The 19040-nt window shown below is 42.4% G+C and overlaps 1 protein-coding gene across 1 annotated transcript; it reads left to right on the plus strand.

The window, feature by feature from the left end:
• Nucleotides 1-1648: 1648 nt before the first annotated feature.
• tead3b (TEA domain family member 3 b) lies at nt 1649-17598 on the plus strand (the record flags this gene model as incomplete). Its single annotated transcript, XM_034533528.1, has 14 exons — nt 1649-1883; nt 8817-8881; nt 9838-9900; nt 10080-10142; nt 12800-12811; nt 13816-13941; nt 14081-14121; nt 14282-14338; nt 14761-14825; nt 14973-15109; nt 15529-15702; nt 16289-16432; nt 16546-16698; nt 17290-17598. Coding segments are annotated over 14 exons (1449 nt in total), but the record flags the coding sequence as incomplete, so codon positions are not given.
• Between the last annotated feature and the right edge of the window lie 1442 nt (nt 17599-19040).

Genomic DNA, 19040 nt, shown 5'->3' on the forward strand with positions numbered 1-19040 from the left:
AACGTCCCGATGCCTCTGGCCACAGCTGTTGCCGATGCAGAGGAATCAAAACGGTAGAGAAACTGAGCAGGAATTAAGTTCACACAATGTGGAAGGTGTTATTTAAGTTGGACAACATGTGGTTTTATTTAGTCAAATCCATCATGGTCTTGTATGTCATTGCTCCGTGTTGGCATCCAGTTGAAATGTTCTTGGGATTTTCAGCGGCGTTGAATCATAAATGTAAAACGAGGAAATGATAAGAAAGCCGTTTCTGGTTTTTCCAGTTCAGTGAAATGAAGGTGGAACAACAGTGGATGTAGCCTGAGAACAGCTTTCCATGATTCATGAAACTGGCTCATTCAACAATATCGCCAATAAAGCTTTTTTCAGGATCCATCATATGCTGGCTGAGTTCCTCCGCACATAATATGGCGGCTTGTAATTATACAATATGATCGATGTAATGAATTTGATTTAAATGTTGTGAGACAGAAAGTTTTAGTAACACATTTTTTTTACCAGAGATATATATATATATATTATAAGGTGGTGATTGTATTATTATTGGCAACACATGACATGAACGGACCAAAACCAACAATGCGTCAATAGGTCTCTCACAACTGTCTGACTTTTCCGTCTCTGGCACTCGGGGCCCAAGCCCATTAAGTCCTACTCGAGGCATAAATCCTTAAAAATGGGTCACACATCTAGAGTTTCATTCTTAAATAAGACTAAGTCATTTCCTAGAACAGCTGGCCACTGTAGTTTTTAGAAAACGCTTCTCAAACAGGAGTAAAGAGCACGCTTGTCGGGGACTATTTGCGGCTGCAAATCAATACAGAATTGATGCGAGTATTGATCCGCGAGTATTTTTACATGACCAGGAGAGTGTGTGTTGGATTGAATATGTGGCTCACTGAGTTCACAGCTTTCTTAAATACTATGGTCTGTTGTTTCTTTACTTCAGACCGATGCTATGACTAGCAAACCGTTGCTCTGGAAGCAGTTAAGATCTCCGCACACAACGAGAGGACAATATTGTTTTGGCGGAAGGAATCAAATATTTTCTTTAATTAATGAGATATATTTTCATTTTGGTTTAAGTAATTTATTTATTTAGTAAGTATCTGTGTAATAAGTGGACTAATGAACACTTATTACACAGATATTGAAGTCCTGCTCACTCTCTATGGGATTATTACTCAATGATGACCGGCTCGCTGTGCATTATCCTTTACTGAACAATGGAGTGGAGATGACGGATTATTGGAGGCCAATACCAGAAGTTAGCAGCGCCAAATGGGATGTTTTTTCAAAATTCACGCGAGGCTTAATTAATGATTATGTCGTATAACATAACTCGTGTTAGTCCAAAAATGCTTATTCATTTCTGGATTTTAGGACTCATTCCTTCACCACTCTCTCGCAAATATGCTATATTGGGGGTTTGACTGCAATCATTGATGATAATTAATAAATCTTTTTAACACGCTGCCTGGGTGGAGAAGGCGGACCGACCTGTCTTTCAAACTGTTTACACTGTTGTTGGGTGTAGTGTGTAATTATGATGAACATTTTGTATCAAATTCAAATCAATATGAAATGAAAACAGCTGAGCAACTTGATGTGTCTCTACTTCACAGGTGTCCCACCGATCCTTTGATTTTGGGGCTCGGGGTCGGGCCCAGGGGGAGCCGCCACCATTGCGTCCAACGAGTGGAGCGCCAACGGTAGCCCAGAAGATGGGCTGGACGGGGAAAACGAGGACAAGGCCATTGACGGGGACGCCGAGGGCGTGTGGAGCCCGGACATCGAGCAGAGCTTCCAGGAGGCCCTCGCCATCTACCCTCCATGTGGCAGGAGGAAAATCATCCTGTCGGATGAGGGGAAGATGTATGGTGAGTACGCTGGATTCCAGATTCCAGATGTTTATGATCAGTCCGGTTATACAAGTACAATCGTGTAGAATACTTTCCTTCCTCTTGTGCTCATTGTCCTATAGCTTTGACACAGAGGTGAATGTTTTCTTTCCACTCGGAGCTCTCGTTAACAAGTCTGTACCTGTCGAGTTGTGACCCAGGGGGCTGGTTCTTCCAGTCGCACCAGAGCTCTCCGAGCTGGTTATTGCGGTCCTGAGAGCATCTCCGCCGCTCTCCGTCTGATTTACACCTGTCTTTTTTTTTTTCTCCAGTGTTTTTCTTTACAGACCGGCTTTTTATGCTCACTGTTTTACGGCCTTTCAGTCGCGAAACCTGCTCTTTGTGTTTTTATCGCTGAGCGTAATGTTTCCCCACAAAACCGGTATCGCTGGGAGAGTTTTTTTTCTTCTTTTGCCTGTAGGTGACTGGTTGGCGCTGGTTTCTGTAGAAGCGCTGCGTTTGATGCCGGACGGCTCTGTTAAATTGGCAATAATTAGCACAGCGTGATACAAGAACAGGAACAAAAACATCACATTGGCATGTTGGAAGATTTTAAACATCCTTGTGGTTTCAGAATCGTTTCGGCTGTTTCCTGCAAGCTCGTTCATTAAATTGCAGGTGTTGAGCCTTTTAATGCGCCGAAAAAACTCCAGATGGATAAGTTGGCATTGGTCTCCGGTAGAATCACCGACATCCAGGTGTCGGGAATTGAGCGTGTTTGTCTTTCATTATTTTGATCCCACTTTCCCATTCCTATTGTTGAGACAGAGCACGCTCGCCTAATTCGATTTAGCATTTGAAGCTGGGTATTGTGCTGAATGGCAACAAATGTTGATTGACAGGAATTGGGCTGCCTTTCTTTTTTTTTATGTGCCGTTGTCCTCAACAAACCTCTTTTTTGGTTTTGTGAAATTGTATTATTTTCCCCATCGTAATTCAACTCCCTCAAGCCATGCTTTGTAAGCCTTTCCTTCCCTTTAATTATTGTCCACCATGTCTCAGAAACTTGCAATTGATTCCATCTTCAGAGCGGCCACAAAAAACATCAATCATTGCCACCAAAGTCTGGGCTGTATATTTTAGAAGCATTAGTGTTGGTTTTTAAATCACTTTTCTTTTTGTATTTGGGTGTTTTTTTTATTTATTTTTTTCTTGACGTCAGACGAAATTCTTTCGTAGTGATTCACCCGAGATTGGATCTCATTCACTCATTCGTCAGGCAGATTTGGATATTCAAGGACGAGCACATACCTGAGATAACTCAGCCACTGTTGCAGCTTCTGTTCATCTTAAGGAGCGGTAGTGTTGAGGAAACGAGAAAGCGGTTAGTTAACAGAAAAATGAATCGACAACTTTCTCCGATCCAGTTATCTGATTATTTACGTCATTTATCAAACAAAAATGCCAAACATCTGCTGATTCTAGCTTCTCGAAAATGCTGATTTGCTGCTTTTCATTTGTTTTTCCATTACCGTTACTTGGTTAGACAAAACACGGCATTTTAAAACATTCCCTTGGGCTTCAAGGGTAGGCAGACATTTTTGTTACTGTTTTTAAAAACCAAATCAAATGTTCATTCCAGACTCGAGGGACATGCTTAAAACGGTCTTCGTAAACGTATTCCATAATTTACAGAACGACCAGTTCACGACGTGCTTTTAATTGCTGTGCAGCCCTTAAGCAGTTCACTGCAGGCATCTCTCAATGTACCTAAGTAACCCTCCAGGCCTGTTTAGCAGTGTGGCGTTGTGTCCCCGACTCCATACATTTGTCATGAGAATGTCAACAAAGAGGCCGGCCGTGCTCAAACCTGCCCCCTTTAGCAGCACACTGTCAAGACCCCCCTTTCAGAGACCTGCTTTTTTTTTTTTTTTCCTAGAGCACTAAACACCCTCTCCATTTACCATAAGTCATCTGAGGTTCTGCTCGCAAGGCCAAGGCATACCCTAGAAGAAGTCGTCCCACAAGGTGATTACCTCAGACATCTAAAAGCTGCCCTGACGTGAGGTTGGGGGAATGTTAACGATTGCACAGTGTAATACTGTCTACCTTGCAGTCTCAGACTACCAGTGGCCTCCAAAGGAAGGCAAATCATCCCTCCCATTAGGAATTCCACTATTTCTGCCAGTTTTTATTTATTTATTTTTTAAATCTTTTTTTTTTTATTTGGTGGGAAACCTTTTGCAAATGTCCATTGCCTTCGCAAGATGACTCTCTGTACATGTGTGTTCTTTGCTCTTCAAAGCTGTCTATATTTCCCAGAAGCATTGCCAGTCATGTACGTGTGGCTGGGGGGTGACGAAAGGTTCAAAGAAACACTTCATTTTGATAAGTCACACATGTTAATAATCACTCCGGAACACGAACGACACTCAAAGAAACTGGGGAGGAAAGACTTATGGAGTATAAGCAAGTTCCATCTGCTGTCCACCGTGTGAAAACAAGGAGGTCGTGGCAAACTTTCTCATTTAGAAATAAGTGTTTTTTTTATTTTGAAGGTCTCGTGTACTACTTTCAAGATAAAATGATAGTTTCACTTTTATTATAGTTATCAACTATAGCTTTAAACCAAACTAGGACTCGACCGTTCGATGCAATGCCTTCAGTTTGCTTTAGTGATGTTATATTTGTGCTGGTCATAGAGCCAATATGATTAGCGAGCACAATCATGACAACGATTAAGAGTCTGTTATGTTTGTCTCTTAGGATTATGTCTTTCTAACATTAACGGTTTATTTCCAAATTATTGTTGCTGGCTAATATTAAACAGTTAAAATGCTAACTTAGCTCATTGACGAACAAAGTAACAAGTACCAAGGTCCAGATGTATTGGCATATGAAATATAGGGATTAGCACCACCTCCTGACTAGGAGTTATTATGAGTAATAGCACATATTATTGAGAAAGCTGGCTAACATTTGCGCTCCTGAATATTATCAGATCGTCTCAATGTCGGCAAAATTAAAAGTTTGCACACTTGGCATTATGGACTGTATACGCTTGGCACCAGTGTGCGTTTATGCTCTACACGGGGATGTAATGACCCCTCCCTTTTTTGTATATTCCTTGGGCTGGACCCCTTGCAGAGAAATAGTCCGATACAATAATTCCTAATAAACCACAACATTACATTTTTAAACTTTTGGTGTATGTATATTTTTGTGAGAATGATATCAATCTTCTAATGTAACAACTCTCTGTGAGAAAAAAACAAACTTGCATGGAAATGTCAAACAGAAATCCAACAAATAGTTGCGACTCAGAGGCAATCGGCCCTCGTAAAATTAAATATTTTGCACATTTTACAACCGAAGTTCAGAGGAAGTATCTCCAGAAGATCTAAGTGTGTCATTAATGTTGTCCGTCTTGTTTTGCTTTGGGGTACTGACATGTTGTTTGACAGGTATGTAAAATCCAAAGCACACACACACACACACACACACACACACCTCTCTCAGCCCTGCAGCAGTCACGACTGCAAAGCACTTTGGGTAATTTTTCAAAAGAGCGATTTTAGTGGGGAGCGAGGGAGAGGTGTCTTTTTTTACCTTTTTTGAGGTAAAAAAGTTGTGCAAAAAGATGTGTGTGTGTGTGTGGAGGTCTCGGGTAATGATGACTGAGCAGGCCTTCACTGTCAGCCCCCTCACTGAGATGTTAGGAATGTTTTCAGTCATGGCTGGGCAGTATGTTAGCAATTTAGGATTACCTCAATGTTATGAGAAGGGAGGAGGGGAGAGAATATGGGTGGAGAAAAGGTTCAGGAGAGAGACGGAGCAGGAGAGAGAGAGGGAGGAGGAGGAGGAGGAGGCGGAGGGGGGAGTGAGGAGAGATTACCTTTTTGCTCACTATCTTAGAGTGGAAGTGGAAATTTCCAGCGGTCGGTGTAGTAAAAGGGAATAAAAGATAGGCGTGTCCTGTCGGGGGAAGAGGTTAAGAATGGAAGCCTGCGGCGATCTGAGCGGGTGTTGAGCAATCAACCAGGGGATCGTGAGCAGCTCCAAAAAAAGAGAGAGAGAGAGAGAGAGAGAGAGAGAGACCATGGCCATTGTGCAGGACAAGCGAGGCTGTAAATGCGATTGTACAACTGTGTCTGTTTGTGTGCACCTGTCATGTTCCCCCTGCTGCCGCTGCCGCCGCTGCCCTTTGCACCGTCTCTCTGACCTTCGCCAACGTCAAGTCTGAGCACATCTCGGCTGCAGCTGCCATGAACAACCGAGGAGATCGTGTCCTCTATATTCTCTCGTAAAAAAAGAAAATGAACGACTAACATAACCAGTCCTACAGGGTCGCTGTTCCCGGAAAAAAAAAGGGCATACAAATGTGCACGTGCACACACCGTGCGGCTGCTGCTTTGAAGCCCTGACTTGTTTTAATATATGTCAGGTTGAGGTTTTAGTTTTTTTTTTTGCAGGCATCAACAGTGATTCAGAGCCTGTTGAATAAGTTCTGTTCAGCAGTTGATTTTGTCCCTGAAGAGTGATTGTTACCCCTCAAAATATGTTTTACTTTATGGTCTTCTAAGATTTGATGAAGTGGAGGATGAGGCACTTGGGACTGATTACTTCAGTATTTCTAAAATCATTTTAGCCAACTCTTGTTTTTTGTAAATAAGTGTGTTTAGGGATGTAACGGTTAAAAAAAAAATCAAGGCTGTGTTCAATATGTTGCAATGTTTTTCATGATCCAGTTTGTCTCCTTCCACAAAGCAGAAGAAGTAGTGCCGGAGAATGTTTCCCCTCGGCTTCCATTTCCAAATCATTTTAACATTCGACTCCATGAAAGGTTTTTTCGACACTTTGAAATCAAACCCTGGAGTTGTTTGTCAGACTCGCTTCAAAGTGGTGTCTCTGCAGGAAACCGTATGTCACATAAAACAAAAGCTGCAATTTGAAATATCACGAAACCAACCAGATGTTTTTGGAGGGAGAACAACTGGAGATATCATCTCAGCTCCCAACCACAGGACTGCACTGTTCAACAGATGAACAAAACACATGTTTGATTATGCCACACTATGTATTTTCTGTCATAAAAGCAAGTTACAGCACCTTTTTTTTTTTTTTAATGGTCTGCTTACACATCATTGTGAAAGGAGAGATTTAGTGTGTGTTTTTGAACCTCGATGCGGGGAGTCCTTAATGTCTGCTGTGAATTTTAAAGTTTGACCAACAACACCCAGAGACCACCTCACCAGAGAAGTTCTTATCTTTTTCCTTAAACTCACGCTGCAGTACTTTGCAACGAGATATCCGTGAAATCCGTAGCAGAACTCTGTGGTCGGGACGATGCGATGCGTTTTTTTCCCCCCTTCGGCTCCTCTGCTGAAGAGATTGAGAGTGACAGTTGCGCGGGGGTCGAACCAGCATTGTTCTTTCTTTGCCATCCTCTGCTGGGACGGCCGGCAGCAGGTGCTGCCGGCCGTCCGTTGAGCGCAGGGTCACACGGTGGTGTTGTTTTGGGAAAAGGGGGCTGCTTTGCTGCCAGGTGGCAGTTGTTGGCAGAGACAGTTATGGCTTTGTGTTTCCTCCCAAGAGTTACAGCATCAGCTGCCCCTGTTGCCCCTCTAAACCGACGACCCCCCTACCCCAACCTAATGGCCCTCACCCCGGCTATAACCCCTGCTTCTCCCAGAGCTGGAAGAGCTTGTGTGTGTGTGTGTGTGTGTGTGTTCGCCCGAGCTCTGGCTGTGTTCGCAGGCCCGGGCCAATCAGACTGGCTAGCACAGATGTGACAGGCTTAGAGGAATGCTAGGAATGCGGAGGCGCTGGAGCGGGCGTGTCCATCCTTGGCCCGGGGCAGAGGGGGGTTGGGGTGGAGGAGGGGGCGGGCTAGCTCAGTATCGGCAGACAGTTCAGCTCTACTCTGCTGGCCGGCCGCCGGGTTGACTGCTTTTGAGAGTACGGTGAGCGCTGCAAGCCTGCTGGAGATGGTCGGCAGTACTTTTATGGTAATTGCACTAACCAGGGGCCTTCAGGAGGCCAAGTGCTAAAGAGTGTGCAAAGAAACAGGACTCGTTTCTCCTGTGATTCTGTGTCTGGATACTCTAAAGACTCTGAAAACCTCCGAGACATACGGTCTATTGTGTGTGTTCAAGAAGGCATATCTTGACCAGTTTTTTTTATTTTTTTCTCCTCGTCGGTGTAAATTTCTCAGTCAGCAAGTTTCGAAGAGGTTTCGCTCATTATTCATAATGATACCGCGGTTCGACCTCTCCCTCTGGCCCAATTTTCAGCCACAGAAACTCGGTGAACGTGACTTGGCAAAGACCAGAAATATAAAAAGATTGATGTCCTGATTTCCCCCGGTGACAACATAATAATAATAATGCTCTTTTGCACTTCTTACAACCTGAAGATGACTTTAGTTTGTTCCCAGCTGCACTTGAATCTGGTGTACGCCACTGAATGAAAAGAGGGCCTGAATAGGAAGCCTGTTCCCTGCACAACCTGTTTGTGCAGAATCTCGAGAGTAGATGTCATGTCATGAAAAACACGGTTCTGTTTTCTAAGCGACTCTCTATAATTAGACTTCGGGGCCACGTGAGCCGACGATAAGTAGGTGTGAAACGAGCTAATGAAAAGTTTGGGGTAAAGCAAGAAAATCAACCTTTTTTTAAATTGCGGCCTTATTTCACAGAAGAAGAAGAAGAAGAAGAATTTTAAATACGATCTCCTGGAAGAAACAGAGGTGTTATTATGGGCCTGTGACCTGTAACCAAAAGTGTGTTTGCCTTGGGTCTGGGGAGCTCTGGGAAAAGGTCACAAAAGAGCTGCACGCAAACGTACGACAAGATCGCCACCTTCTGGCCATTTCAGGGTATCATCACATATCGACAAATATGCGTATTCTTGTTCTTGATTTTTTTTTTTTGTGACCTTTTTTTTCCTTTTCTTTGTCGTTTTGCTTCACAGGTCGCAACGAATTGATAGCGAGGTACATCAAGCTGAGGACGGGCAAAACCCGCACAAGAAAACAGGTGAACGAGATTCGACGATTGGATGAGAATAATCATGCATGAGTTTGTTTTTAGTTACTGACAGTAAGACATAACAGATACAACACCTGATGGGTGAAAGACATTAATAAACAGCAACAAATGCTATGTAATGGATTTATAGTTCCTGATGGCATGCTTAGTTACAAATAAGAGTAGATTACTAGTTATTTAAAGAATGAATCTGGTTTTATTACATATGTGTCAACAAATCCCATAAAAAGACCAACACCAACTGATCGTTCGTCTTTTAATAGCTATCAACGTAGTGTGTGGCCCCAAAACCCACTACATATGTCAATATTTGAAAGGTGGGTCATAGATATATGGTTTAGCTTTTTTTTTTTAAAGGCCTATTCAGCATACACAGAAGTTTTCTGCAGAAATATTGCATTTACTGGGGACTATTTTCAGCTGCGGATTAATACACAACTTTTTCTTCTTATTCCTATGTTGTTGTAATTTCCTACCAATAATTCCCTTCTGGATTAAAGTAAATATTAGCAGCAGGTTAGTGTATCTGGGATTGACTGAAAATATACAGAACGGACAATGTTTATAATTATGCCCAAAAATGTCACCCATAGTAAGGCTCATTTATTGTCAACAATGAAGGCCGATAATAATATAATAATAATAAGATATTTAAGGCTACACAGGCAGTACATATTGGTAGGATCAGTTCATTGATGGGTTTGGTCGTTTCATTGGATTTATTGACATATATTATATATAATATGGCCAGCCTCATTTCCTTTTATCGTTTGCATGAACTTGTGAGAGCTCTCACAGTGTGTGTTATCTCTGTAAGTGTGTCTGTGTGTGTGTGTGTGTGTGTGTGTGTGTGTGTCTGCACGCGCATGCATGCATGTGTGTGTGCATGCATCTTTGAGTGCATGTTGTTTTTATGTTAAAAAAACTGTTTCACACCCCTTTAGGTGTCTAGTCACATACAGGTGTTAGCACGGAAGAAGGTTCGTGAATACCAGGCGGGTATAAAGGTAGGTGCCACCCACCTGCCTCCCGGCAACACTGACTGGGCGTCTCTTTCCTCTTTGGTTACGGCTTCTCTCTCTCTCTCTCTCTCTCTCTCTCTCTCTCTCTCTTTCCTTGTCTTTTCACTCCCTGTCTCCTTTTCCTCTTCCCTCCTCCTCCTCCTCTCGGCTATTCTTCTGTGCAGGTTTCTAGCCACTTGCAGGTTCTCGCCCGGAGAAAATCTCGCGAGATCCAGTCAAAGCTAAAGGTATGCGCTTCACTGCGGGCTCGGCGGGGGGCTGGTAAAGGCTTGGCTTCGCACTAACCACCTTACTCGTGCACATCGTTATCAGGCGTCACTTTGACGCGAGGACCGAGGGCTCCCCGGATGCAGGCTTGGCGAGGGACATCCATCCGTTGAGGGATAAATCAGATGATAGAAACGTCGTTTTCGGAGCTCGTTCACCGCTTCTGTACCAGCGCACAAACAGAGACAGCTTGTTAACCACTGCTGTAAGCCAGAGTTGCATGAACTGTAAAACTAATCTCCCCCCCTCCCATAGTGAAAGAATAGTATCTGCTTTAGAGGAACGCCACACAAGCCGCTCTGATGAGCCCGGTGGTCCTTTTAGCGGCATGTCGCTCCAGCTCTGAATCTGTCCTCTGTGCCAGCGATGCCTCTGCAGCAGACTGCACTTCTCTAAGACTTCTTCTTTCCCTACAACTCTTTCTACTTTTGATACTTTTAGTTCCTCTACTGTGTCTGTTTGTGATGTGTGTTTTATTTTTATTTTGATCAAACTGAACAATTCACAAAACATCCAAACAAAACCAAATTAATCTTCATCAGATGACACCTTTTGACTTTTGTCTTGTAGCTCTTTCGATCCCTCTGGTCTCTCTTCATGCCTTTTTTTTTTTGCATATTAACTTAAACGTGATGCAGACTTGTGTAAATACCAAAGAAAATGTGGCATTCTTTAGTGCTAACATCAACTTTTAATTAACCCCATTAATGCAGACTAATCCGCCAGTGGACACCAGCATCCACAAGTCACTGTTTTTGTCGTAGGAAGACTCGACTTGTTCATAGCAGGAATCCCCAGATAATCAACTCAACGATACGATGCTACTGTGATTTTTAAACATGTTGTGACATGCAGAGTATTGCGATAACAAACATTGCAATTCAACTGCAAATGATGCAGTTTGTCAACATCTGTTTGTATCTAATAAGATAAAGTGTTCACCTCTTTTTTATTTTATTTTATTGGAGCTAAATGGGTTCGTGAACAGGCGGACAGGATCATAGTCCGATCCGGCTGACTTTACCCAAGACCGCACCAGAAATAAACGGGTCAATTTAGTGATCTGATAAAGCAAATATTACCAAATAGTTATTATGAATAGTTTACGTAATAAAAGATTGATACTTGGCATCAGATAATGCTACGCACAATGTTGCTTATATATATATATATATATATATATATATATATATATATATATATATATATATATATACTATGCTGCCATAATTCCACTTGTTCAAAGGTTTTCCCCTGTGAAGTCACAGGATTGACAAAGCAAGGCCGCCATATTTATCCTCCCCGTCTCCATCCAACGTCTTTTTCCAAAAACATTTTTTTCTCCATGTTGCCGTTTTGCTGGGGTCTGCGTATCTAAACCATACATACATCTGATTGTCACGCTTCGTCTGACATATTTTGTGGAAAGCGTGCCCAAAAGATTTGCCGACAGGCAGCCGTTTTGTGAAATCAGCTCGTCGGTTTTTCATGGCTTGTCATGTATTCTGTGTGGTGACTTTCATCCTCTCTGCTTGAAGGAGTGAATCATATTCACCTCACTTCTGACTTATTGCACACACACACACACACACACACACACACACACAACAATCTGTATTTTGTCTCACGACATATTTGACCGAATGAATATGAATACTTTAAATCACCTCATACTCTTGTGTACTTTTCCCAAATACATATTTCAATTTTGAATGTTTACTCAGCATGTAATTTAGTTCAGCCATTTGTGTTTATGCTTCCAGAGTTCACCTTAGTTGGATGATGGTATTGGCAGAACTTCAATGCGGTTCATCCTTAAATTTATTTTCCCACAAAAGCTTTTAAGTGTCAGATATCAACTAATAACTATGTGTGCCACGTCCAAGTATTAAATAAGGTGTTAGGAGGCAAAGTAGTGTATTTGCCATAGAGAAAGAAACACTAGTTTCCGAGCCACTCTCTTAAGTTAAGCGAATCTTTCCGCTTGGTAATAAAGAGAAATTGCAGCATCAGCTGAACAAACAGGAAGTAAACATGTGGCGTCTGAAAAGGACGCATGCTGTATACCGGCTGTACTTGTGATGTAACGCACTGAAGGCTTGTGCTGCAATGAACCTCCGAGGATTTCACTTTTTTTAATCATGTGTTTCCGCTGCCGGTCTTCTATTGGGGGGTAAATGTTTTTATGGGAAACTTACCGAAAGAAATATCATACTTTCTTTTTTTTAAAAGCGTACAACCGTACGTGTTGCTTTATCGTCGTCATACGTGATATGATGATGATTGTCTGAATTATCGTGTATCGTTTCAACCATTTACTGCTGTCCAATGAAATATTACAATAAGATAAGAATGTACATTATTGTAAAAGTTTTGGCGACATTTCTTCACCCAATAATATGAATATAGTTAAGAAAATACTGTCATAATTTAGTATTGAAGCATTCTTCAAATACCTTCATCTCTACTGAACCTCGTAGCCTCTAAACGAACGTTATGTTATCGCCTAGAATGTAAAAACAACAGATTGTGTCAACCATTTCACCATTTATTAACTCATCTTAACACGTCATTTAGAACTGCACCGTACTAATGGTTTCTCTCTTTTTTGATTCAGGCAATGAATTTGGTAAGTTGATCTGAATTGTGCAATATGCTTCCCTGCTCCGCTTTGTTTGGCAGCACCAGTGCACTGTCCCCTTGCTGTGGCCCTCTGCTGGCATGGCGTGCCCGCCGCCCCATTACTGCCCTGTAATGAAGCAACGCTTTGGAAGCAGCCACGCTTCGATGCACATCCTTTCTGATGTAGTGTAATCCCCTCAGTCTCTAGCGGAAAAGCCAAAGTCTTGCTTGCTTTTTGCATTACGGTGTCGCTCTTTGATTCGGGGTCTCGCTGCTGAGTCATCTGTCCTTTTTTAATTGCAAAGTCATAGCGGAATTGGCCGAAGTGCATTATAAAAAATTTAAAAAAAGAAGGAGCAAGTGGATGCATTTTTGACAATAGTTTTTGTTGTATTCAAATAAAAGCTTGAATGTGTTCGTAGAAAATCCTGAAATAATGTCTCATGCACCAGGGGTAGGAATTCGTTGGCTTTGTATATCTTTCGCTTCGTATTTCATCAACATTGTACCGCTTTCGTCCGCGTAGCAGTAACTTGATGTGTTGACGTTCGCTTTTCCGATGCGGCGCAAATCTGCATCTCCAACTATTGCACTCTCTTCATTCTCTTTTTTTTCCCCTGTGCGGATCCATGCTGACATTCAATTAGTCTTGGTAGCCGAGCTTAAATACCAGTGGGCCTTCATCTTCTCCGTTCTGCCCTTTGCTTCATTCTGTCAAGCTGCTCTTTCAAACACAAATTTGCTTCATTAAGCTTTGAGAATAATTAGAATAGGGGCTTTAATTGATCGTAACATGTTTATCGTAACTCTTAAAAGCTCTCAAGATTAGTAAACGTATCAATTTCAGAATCCAAATGTTTCGGTTGTTAATCAAACAGATACACATAGATGCAGTGTAGACACATAGACTCGGCAGTCCATACATAACTCTTAACTAACACCAGTAGATCATGTTGAGGTTACAGCGCCACCGTGTGGCTGACTCGTTGTTCCTCTTGTTTCACTCCATAGGATCAGGCGTCTAAGGACAAAGCCCTGCAGAACATGGCAGCACTGTCGTCTGCACAGATCGTCTCCCCGAGTATGATAAAGAATCACCTTCCACCACTGCCTCCTGCCCACTACCAACCACCCAGAGTTAGCCCCTTTTCTTACACATACAACACATTTACGTTATATTGTTTCGTCATCAGTAATTTCGTATTTCAACCATAAAACAAGCAAAAACAAACACATAAAACAATAAAACACCTAACAATGTTTTCTTGCTCTCCAGTTCTGGCCTTCTCTCGCGGGACAAGCTGGACCCTCTCAGGAGTAAGTGAACCCCCAACATGTCTGTGAAGGTGTATTTAGATATCTGATGAGAGAGAGTGGTGCGAGAGAGCAGTAAAGAGTAACTAAAGAGTGACTGATAGGTTTGCTACCAGGTGGGTATTGCAGGGCATGTTTAATGGATCACGTTTTTGCACATTAGGCTGATTCTAGATCTCAACCCGGGAAGGACTCCTGGGCTTGGCCGCACCAGCCATGCGTAAGTTCCCCCTAGCCGAGGTCCAAAGCAGAACTAACTCTTTTTCTACACCGTATTGTACGATATTGTTTCCTGCACTGATTAAAAACCACCGCCGGGCAATTTAACTGCCTTCAAATTTGATTGAGGAAAAAAAAAAATGTCTTCTTCGATGTCTCGCGTCCATTGAAAAAGCAAAAAGAAATTCTAAAGATTAGAATTTGTCAGCAAACGCACGATTCATCGATGCTATTCTGCATCTTTAAGAAGCATTGAAGCAGGTGGACTTACGCCTAGCTGGTGCAAAAGCACCTGCTTACGCTTTGACACTAACAGTTATTCACAATATTGATCAGAAATACAAATATAGAAGGACTCGTGTGCCATAAACATCTGCGTGAAGTCGAGCTTGTTGTCTCACTGAACCATTCGTTGTCTTTCAGTCTCAAACCGTTTGCACAGCCCCCGTACCCGAGCCTGTCAGGTCCTATACCACAATCCATACCAAGTAAGCATCGAGTGAAAAGCCCTGTGAGAATGTTTCAAAAATGGAAACCAGAAATGATTTTTAAAAATGCGTGTGTGTGTGTGTGTGTGTGTGTGTGTGTGTGTGTGTGTGTGTGTGTGTGTGTGTGTGTGTGTGTTGGCCATCCAGGTTATGAGCCTTTGGCACCTCCTCCTCCTCCATCTGCTACTGCTGTGCCGGTGTGGCAGGACCGGACCATCGCCTCCTCTAAGCTGCGGATGCTGGAGTACTCGGCCTTCATGGAGGTCCAGAGAGACCCAGACAACGTGAGTGACGATGCACAACAGAGCGTCCCACATACAGACACGGATGGGTTACGTAACGGGCCTTATCAGTCCAGGGCCCGGGAAGGGGTCAGGGGGGGGGGGGCAATTTTTGTTGCCTAAACCTAACCAAACTGTGATTGAAAATAATAATACAAAAACAAAAAAACACAATTAGGAGGCTTTTACATGTGTATGCTGTTGTCTCACAGTCCATCCATGCATTGGCAGTGTCTCCTAACCCGTCTGGAGGGTCCTAATGTTAAAAGCTATCTAACGGACAACAAACAATTGTTTGGGAGACAATGCAATACTCTTTCCTTATTCTCAAAAGTAAACCCAGTCTCATATGAAGTTCTGCAGCTGGCGTTCTCGAGGTTAACCACGTCCTCCCCGGTCTTTTTTGTCTCTGTCCACTGCAGTACAGCAAACACCTGTTTGTCCACATTGGACAGACCAACCCCTCGTACAGCGACCCGCTCCTCGAGGCCGTGGACATCCGGCAGATCTACGACAAGTTCCCCGAGAAGAAGGGCGGGCTCAAAGAGCTTTATGAGAAAGGACCTCAGAATGCTTTCTTCCTAGTAAAATTCTGGGTGGGTTGTTATTCATCTATTATCACCTACCAGTTATCATCATCGTCGTTATTGTCGTCCATTTATACATCATCGGCCTTCATGGAGGTTATATTGTTATTGTGCAATTGTACATCACTTTGTCTGGTGTTTGCCTGTGTGTATATATATATGTACCGGTATATATAAAAAAATCCCATCGCATTACTATCACATTTTTTTATAATTACCTCTTTGTGAACTGATAGGCATACAACTTTTTTTAAACTACCATTGCAGATTTTTCTATAACCGTTAATTACACAGTTTTGCAGCAAAGTATGCAAAACTTCCTTTTCTTATGACACAGAGTTGGTTTTCTTAGCAAAGCGCAATATTTAATCTTAAACAGATACGGAAGGCATTTCACAATAGATTGCTTCATGATGTACAGTTCTCTTTATTTTTGGAAAACCGTCTCTGCGCACGTTGCACAGACACAAAACACCGTGAAACTTAAAATGTTTTCTTGCAACGCCACAATCCATGTTGCTACAAGGACATTTGTCGTCCCATCCAAGTGTGTCGTCATCACCGCCAATCTGATGACACGTTTTCCCCTCTGCAGGCCGACCTGAACAGCAGCGGCATGCAGGACGGCCCCGGTTCTTTCTACGGCGTGAGCAGCCAATACAGCAGCCTCGAGAACATGACGATCACGGTGTCGACCAAAGTCTGCTCGTTTGGCAAGCAGGTTGTCGAGAAGGTAGAGGTAAGAGCTTGCAATCAAGTCTGTATTCTCCTCTCAAACAGCTGATATGCGGCCTCTCATCTTCACTACTCTGTGTGTGTGTATGTGTGTGTGTGTGTGTGTGTGTGTTACAGACAGAATACGCCCGCCTGGAGGGAGGAAGGTGTGTTTACAGGATCCACCGCTCTCCTATGTGCGAGTACATGATCAACTTTATCCACAAACTCAAACACTTGCCCGAAAAATACATGATGAACAGTGTTCTTGAAAACTTCACCATCCTACAGGTAACACACGCTGGGTTTTATGGGCTCGTTGAAGGAACAGTTTGACGTTTCTGGAAGTGCGTGTGGATGTGCACTTTCTTGACGAGAGTCGGATAAGATGCCACTCTCAGGTCTGTACGGTCAATTAGAAGCTACAGCCGGCAGCTGCATAGTGTAGCTTAGCTTAGCACAAAGAATGAAAGCGGGGAAACAGCTAGCTAGCCACTTAAAACTACAACATGTCGGTTTACACTGGTTTTAGTACATTACGCTAAGTAATGTCCTAATTAGTCAGCTTTAGATATGGTAGTAGGAGGATTGGTTACCTTCAGGCCAGGCTAGCCGTTCCCCCTGTTTTCAGTCTTTATGCTAAGCTAAGCTAATCCCCTGCTGGCATTAGCTTCACATTTAGAGCACAGGTGTGCGACTGGCATCGATCTTCTCATCTAACTTTCTGCACAAAAAAAGCCAAATAACAGCATTTCCTGAAATGTCAAAAATATTCCTTTGACAAATTCATAAATTAATAACAGTTTTTCCACTGCAGTATTTCGAAAAACAGACGACGCTGCTTCATGTTTCTCACTTGACAATTTTCCCTCTGCCCCTCAGGTGGTGACGAACCGCGACACCCACGAGACCTTGCTCTGTATAGCGTTTGTTTTTGAGGTTTCCACGAGTGAACATGGAGCTCAGTATCACGTCTACAGACTTGTTAAAGACTAACGGCTCCTCGGGGAGTTTTTTTTTTTTGGAGAAGCCAGACTAAAGCGTGACACAATCTCACTTCGACCAGCTCAACCATCCAGGAAAAAAAACAAACAACAACAACAAAAAAACATTCAAACAATGCCCGACCGAGCTCACATGGACACATTTTCTGCTTTTAAAAAGTCTTGTTTGCAAGGAGAAAAAAAAAAAGAGTAAATCTCAACGTGCCTGCAAATCAATTTTGAAGAATTACGGATTTTTCGAAAACAACCAGCTATTTTCCATGTGTTTAAACATGCTTTAGATGAAGTGGGTCACTTTTTGCCAAGGTAATTGATGGAGCCTGAAATGTTTTATTGAGGGAATGAGAATGTGTTGAAAAGACTCTTGTAGTACAGAGAGAACAGGACCACGGAAGGGGAAGACCAGAGCCAAGTAGTGTTTTTGCAGTAGGTTTGTTAGGAAAGCAAGTGCCTCGTCTCCAGAGATTATATCATCGCCTGCCACTTTGGAGTGCCTTTTTTAAAAAAAAATTTTTTTTACTACCTCTTGTTTTTTAAAACAAACAGAAAATAGTCAGACAGGTGTACTTTGTCCAAAAGAATTGGAAAGAAAACATCTCAGATTGACATCTTTTGAGGCGTATTTTTAATTTATTTGGACACACAGAGAAATGGGATGGGATAACTCATTTTCATGTAGCCTGTTGTTTTTATGATAAAGATCATCCCAAGTTTTACAGTCCACATGTAGAGGGAGAAGGTCAATTGTGTTATTTAGGTTCTGCTTCTCTTTTTTTATTTTATTTTTTAACATTTTTATTACACAGTTCAAAAATCAGGTCTTACAAGCATCTATCTATAACTGCCTTTTGACACTAGGGATGCCTTGTAAAATGCTAGCCTGACATAAAGCCAGGGCTTTGCCATCCTTACGAGATCCACTGTTAATTCTCTCTGTTTGAAGACATGTGCTTGGTTGCACTTAAAAGATCAAGAAGGGGAGATGAAAGCAACAGCAGTGCTTATTTTCTGCCTTGAGTTATGTAGCCTAATTGAAAAAAATGAATTGTTTCTGTACTGTGAGTCAGTGGATGCTAAAGGAATTTGTGTTACATAGGAGAATTATTTTTGGGGAGGGGGGGGGGGACTTTCTGTTCATATTTGTGTTCAAGTAACTCAGCACAGAGACCATGGTTTAAGTGGGAAGGGGGAGAGTTAATCACTGTTTCTTTTGTTTAAAAAAGAGATTGTATGCTGTGAAGTCGGTTCATTTGCTTCACCCTTCTCTGTTGTAATGTGTGGAGAAGCTGCATTCGTTGAATAAAGTTCAGTTTTGATATTTAAGACTTTTTTTTTTTTACTGACATTAAACATAAACTAATTTTTGAAATCAAACGAAATAATTGTCTTGAGAGCTATTGTCTCTGTGCTGTGGCGTATGACCATTGATTGTTATTTATAGGGTTGGAAGAGAAATAGCGGGAGGGCCGGGTGGGGTACTGGAGATGTATTGATCGTTTTCCACTGTGATGGAGATGTTAAAAGTATTGCAGGACTCATATTAGAGACAGGAGAACTGTCCTCCCATGGATCCTGCTAGACAAGTGTCTACTCTGTGTGGTTCACTGGACAATTGTGTTATAAAAGTTC

This window comes from Cyclopterus lumpus, chromosome 5 (assembly GCF_009769545.1).
Source record: "Cyclopterus lumpus isolate fCycLum1 chromosome 5, fCycLum1.pri, whole genome shotgun sequence".
In the NCBI taxonomy this organism is placed as follows: Eukaryota; Metazoa; Chordata; class Actinopteri; order Perciformes; family Cyclopteridae; genus Cyclopterus; species Cyclopterus lumpus.